At 37.1% G+C, this 5,659-nt stretch overlaps 1 protein-coding gene across 2 annotated transcripts; it reads right to left on the reverse strand.

Moving 5' to 3' along the window:
• Positions 1-2,176: 2,176 nt before the first annotated feature.
• LOC147921220 (V-type proton ATPase subunit c1) lies at positions 2,177-3,802 on the reverse strand. 2 transcript variants are annotated; one of them, XM_087500627.1, is made up of 3 exons: positions 3,427-3,802; positions 2,707-2,992; positions 2,177-2,623 (listed from the first exon to the last, which is right to left on the reverse strand). In XM_087500627.1, exons 1-3 carry the CDS (start codon positions 3,500-3,502, stop codon positions 2,491-2,493), a joined length of 495 nt encoding a protein of 164 aa, XP_087356753.1. In that variant the 5' UTR covers positions 3,503-3,802; the 3' UTR covers positions 2,177-2,490. The 2 variants fall into 2 exon arrangements, with proteins under 2 accessions (XP_087356753.1, XP_087356754.1); XM_087500628.1 differs by having other exon boundaries at positions 2,707-3,140; positions 3,186-3,614.
• Between the last annotated feature and the right edge of the window lie 1,857 nt (positions 3,803-5,659).

Below are 5,659 nucleotides of genomic sequence, written 5' to 3' on the forward strand. Positions count from 1 at the left end.
AAAAAGTAGGTTATAAAGATAATTAAAAGATAAGAAACAGAAATGTATTAGTTTCTTATAAAATATGATAAAATGAAAATAGATATCAAAATTTACCGCTTTACCGTATTTGAATCACTTGAACTTCTTATAATTATACTAACATAAAATCTATAAAAACTAAAACCAACATTTGCTTTCAAATCTTCATAGTGACATACATAACATAATTGAAACACCATTAGTTATATTGAGAAATGATGTTATAGAATTTTAATTTTTATGAGGGATTTGTTATATGATGGTGATTAGTGAGGTGTTTGCTACGTATAGGTAAATTGTTGATAACAAATGTGTAGGCCATGTACAATTGAGTGTAAGTTACAAAACTAATTTGACTTGATTGTGATTTTTATGCATTTAGTTTTGTATAAATGTAAAAATTTCTTAAATGTTTTTATGACAACCCGTCTCGCAGACCCCATTAGCCCCCCTCCCCGCTAGCTGCCCCAACGGACCGTCCATGGACCCTGCTAGCCCCCCCGCTAGCCGTCCCAACGGACTCCAAGCTGGCCCTGTAGGGCATCGATCCTAACCCATCATTGTGCTTATCCAAATCCACCAGTAGGTTATTGGTGCACCAGACGTTCCTCGAACCCTGGTCCCTACCCTTTAACAACCTTCCCACAGTACAAGCTGTCACCAATTGATCTGCAGGGCCATCTTGGAGTCCGTTGGGACGGCTAGCGGGGAGGGGGGCTAGCATGATCCACGGATGGTCCGTTGGGGCATGTAGCGGGGGGTTAGTGGGGTCCGCGGGACGGGTTGTCACAGTTTTATAGTATAATTAGTGGGTTAAATGCGTTAATTGTACAATTAAGATATTTAAAATTAGAAATATCAATATATGACTTATTAATCACCAAATTAAAACAAATTGTTCATAACAAATTACACATATGTTATTTATGTAGGTAATTCACATTTAAGTGTATTAATTGATTAGTCAACCATTAACATGGTGGAGAAAATATTGCCAAAATAATTTAATTTAATTGTGTTTTGAATGCATACAGTAGCGTCTTAATGTCAGAAAATAGTAAAAATGTTAAAGGACCAAATAAATGTAGGGAACTTTTTTATTGTATATTAATTGTGTAGTTAAGATGATTAAAATAAGTTTCAATATAGTGATATAATCCTAATATATTAATTAGAAAGTACAAATATAAACTAACCTTAAAATGTGTAAAAAATTACATTCAATTGCCATTAGAAAAACTTAATTAAGATAAATAAATTAATTAAATAAATAGAAGTAAATAAAAACAAAAATTGGGGATACATAAAATAAAATAATTTGTAGAAAAGTAAAAAAGAATATATTATAATCAAAACTAATTTGTACTTAAAAAAAATTAACAACTAAGATTTTAAAAATCTAATCGAATAAAATTTATATAACTACAAATTTTATCAAAAAACTTTTCCAGCACAGGTTAATTTTTTTTTTATCAAAAATCAAATGTAGTAAAATATATAACAGTTCTGTTTAACGACTTAGATTTTAAAAATTAATAAATTAAAAAACAAAAGATATATATATATATATATATATATATAGAATCTTATCTATTTAAAAAAAATATATTTTTCTTTTAGCTCCCGTTCTTTAGGAAAATAAAACTAAACTGAGATTTGAATATATTTAATGTTTGATGGTGCTTATTACATACAAGTAAGAGAAGCCACATAAATAAATAATGAGTGTTGTTTTCTAAGAGGTTTTTCAGAAGCTTCACTAGCTATATTTAGTTGCTCTTTTTACTTACTTCACAACTATAGCAAGGATTACGTTTAATTGACAAAGGTTTAAACAATTTTATTCATTACATGCAAATGTTGTATTGACAAGTTTTCAATAAACATTTTTAAAATACAAAAAAATTTAATATAAAAAAACTGAATTTTTAATCACAAACTTTTATAAATAACATAATAATAAAATAAATTATTAAATTTTTTCATAAAAAAAAAGTAAAACCCCGAGTTAGTACCTAGTTAAATGTAATGTTGGTGTATAGTTAAGATTTTAACTAATTAAAATTATTGGACAAGTGTTAACCTCTTAAGTGACATGTTGGTGGTTCTCTACAAGATAATGTATTGCAGCAGAAAAAGCTATCTCAAGACAAAATTGGAAGACACCAAAAGATGAATATCATAACATTCGAGAGGTATCAAAACTCAAAAGCAAACTTCTTTACAAACAAAATATTATCAAGTTCATCAAGACAAATGTGGACGATACAAGAATACAAAACAAATGCCGATCTCTTTTTTATTACCGAACCAAACAAATAACATCCTACACTCAAGCAACCACCAACCGAGGAAAGAGAGGTGGCAGATCCAAGAATCCACGAAGTATTGGTTCCCGATGCTACATACCGCACAAATAAGTTGATCGATAAGCAAGTAGCTGAAAATTTTGACATTTGTTTTGGTTCCTCATTCTGCTCTGGACTGACCAGCTCGAGAAGATAAGATAATGCCTACAATGAGGCCGTAAAGAGCAAGTGCTTCCGCAAAGATGAGGATAAGAATCATCCCAACAAAGAGCTTAGGCTGCTGAGCATTTGCCCTGAGAGAAATTTCAAAGTCAGTTAGCCCATTAATTTAAACATTCTCTACGAAAAGGATTATATAGTTGAAAGAGGAACAAACCTAACGCCCGCATCTCCGACAATTCCAATAGCCATACCAGCAGAGAGACCAGCAAGACCACAAGCAAGACCAGAGGAAAGGTGTGCATAGCCATCAAAGAGGTAGTAAGACTTAGCCTTTGGATTGATACCGGTACTGATGATAACAGCAATAATGAGTCCATAAATACCCAAAACACCAGCCATAACCACAGGGACAATAGACTTCATAACCAACTCAGGTCTCATCACTCCCATTGAAGCCACACCAACACCACTTTTTGCTGTCCCATAAGCAGCTCCCATACCTATGATATAAACCCAATCCAATAACATCTCAGGTTACAACCAAATACGATCCCTCCAGTTTTCAGGGAATGTAAACAAATCAATACCCAAATCCAGATTCTGATCTAAAAAGTTAACTTCCTCAGAATTGAGAGCCATATAGGAAGACTATGTTACACATTACACATTACACACATGATGATGCAATAGCACTGTTCATTTGTTTGAATCATAATTTGATCGAACCCCTAAGAATCACTAATCCATCAATCAATTAGGCCAACGATCTCATACATATAGGTCTCTAACTAGAGAGAAACGTGACTCTGTCTCTACAATCTCCACAAATCTCTAAGCAATCATCTGAATATCATAATGGTTTCAAGTAAACAGGACCAGGCTCAGATCAAACGGATTTTGATAACGAATTGAGAAAGAGAAGAAAAATGCTTACAGGAGAAGACGAGAGCGGCTGCAGCGCCAAGGAAGCCGAAGAACGGAGCAGTTTCATCGCCGCTGAACGTAGACATCTCAAAAACTTGGATCGGATCGCGAGAGAGAAAGAGATTTGGAATTTTGCAGCGAGACCTCTCTCTGTGTTTTTTTTTTGTTTTGGTTTTTTTTTTTTTGGATTTTTCAGATGAGTGGAAGGAAACGACGTACAGTAGTAGTACCTCTGTTGTAACACGTTGCAATTTTAATTGGGCCGGTGTTAGGATGGACCTAACCAACGTCACCAGAATTGATTAAGAAGAGAGATTAGGAAGGATAGAGAGAAAGATGGCAAGATGATAACTTGATATTATTTCACTGATGACTCATTGATGACCTAACTCTCATCGGGATTCAAGGTTTAATACACATAAGTTATTATTAATTTATTAAAACAAGAGTCTCTTTCACATTTAGCCACTTTTCTCTTGAGCCTTCTTCTGCTATTGTCTAGCTCTTCTCCCTTTAGTTCATATCTTCTTCCTCATGAACGCAATAGGCACCCAAGTTGAAGGTCTGCGGCTAGAGAAACAACGAAGGTACGTCTCCAAACAACGATTTACGACCTCTGTTTGTCCGTCAGTCTGTGGGTGGTAGGATGTGCTGCGTTTCAAGTGAGTGCCCTGAAGAGTGAAGAGTTCTGACCAAAATTTGCTGAGGAACACACGGTCACGGTCGGAAACTATGCTCTCCGGAAACCCATGTAGCTTAACTACCTCACATATGAATGCCTCTGCTACAGTCTTAGCCGTGGATGGGTGCTTTAGCCCAATGAAGTGACTGTATTTACTCAGACGGTCAACCACCACTAACACCGAGTTGAATCCCTTTGAAGTGGGCAGCCCTTCGATAAAATCCATACTGATGTCTGACCAAACTTGTTGAGGAACTGACAATGGTGCTAACAGACCCGCGAGAGATAGTGTATAGTATTTGTTCTCTTGACAAATTTGGCACTTTGTTATAAACTGTACCACATCCTTCCTCATACCTGGCCATGACACCTCTTGAGCCAACCTTTTGTAAGTCTTGAGCATGGAACTGCTGAAGAAGCTTTGGAATGAAGGGAGATCCAGCAGGTAACACCAACCTTCCCTGCATATAAACAACCCGTTGGCTAACTGATACAGTGGGTGAATTTGTCCTTTCTCAATGCTAGTTACGATAGCACTCAGTTCTGCATCCGCTTGAATTTGCTCTTTTAGTTCCTCCTTATCCAGATTAAGAGGTGCCACCAAGGTTCACTGCATCAACACCTCCCTTGGTGGTCGTCTAGAGAGAGCATCCACGACTTTGTTCTCGGTACCAGGTTTGTACTCGATCCTGTAGTTCAAGCCTATCAGCTTAAAAGCCCAACATTGTTGTACGGTAGACACAAACTTTTGTTCTAATAAGTGCTTGAGACTACGCTGGTCCATCTTAATCACAAACTCCTTGCCAGTCAATTAGTGTTTCCATCTTGTCACTGCTTGTACAATAGCCAGGAGTTCCCGTTCGTATACTGATCTAGTCCTTCCTGAAGGAGCAAAAGCTTGACTCAGAAAAGCGATAGGACGTTTATTCTGTGATAGGACTGCCCCCACTCCTAGTCCCGACGCATCCGTCTCCACCTGAAATTCTTGAGTAAAATCAGGTAAGGCTAACACCGGTAGACTAGTAACTGCTTGCTTCAGTGCTTGGAAGGCCTTTGTTGCATCTGAAGTCCATAAGAAGCCATCTTTTTAAGTAAGGCTGTTAGTGGCCTTGCAACTGTCCATAACTTTGCACAAATCGCCTATAGTACCTAGTAAGGGCTAGGAATCCTCTGAGCTCTGTGAACGTTTTTGGTGTAGGCCAACTCAGCATCGCTACCAACTTCTCAGGGTCAGCAGCCACTCCCTCTGCTGAGATGATGTGCCCCAAGTAGGCTACCACGCTACTGCCAAACGAGCATTTCTTGATATTGGCATAAAATTTATGTTGCTCCATAAGCCTCAACACTATCTCCAAATGCTTCAAGTGCTCCTCCACTGTGGGACTGTATATTAGAATATCGTCGAAGAACACTAGAACAAACCGTCTCAGGTATGGTCGGAAGAGGTCATTCATAATACTTTGGAAGGTAGAGGGCGCATTAGTCAAGCCAAAGGGCATGACCAGGAACTCATAGTGCCCTAGGTGAGTGCGGAATGATGTCTTTTCTATGTCTGATTCTT

Source organism: Camelina sativa, chromosome 19 (assembly GCF_030686135.1).
Source record: "Camelina sativa cultivar CO46 ecotype springtype chromosome 19, ASM3068613v1".
In the NCBI taxonomy this organism is placed as follows: Eukaryota; Viridiplantae; Streptophyta; class Magnoliopsida; order Brassicales; family Brassicaceae; genus Camelina; species Camelina sativa.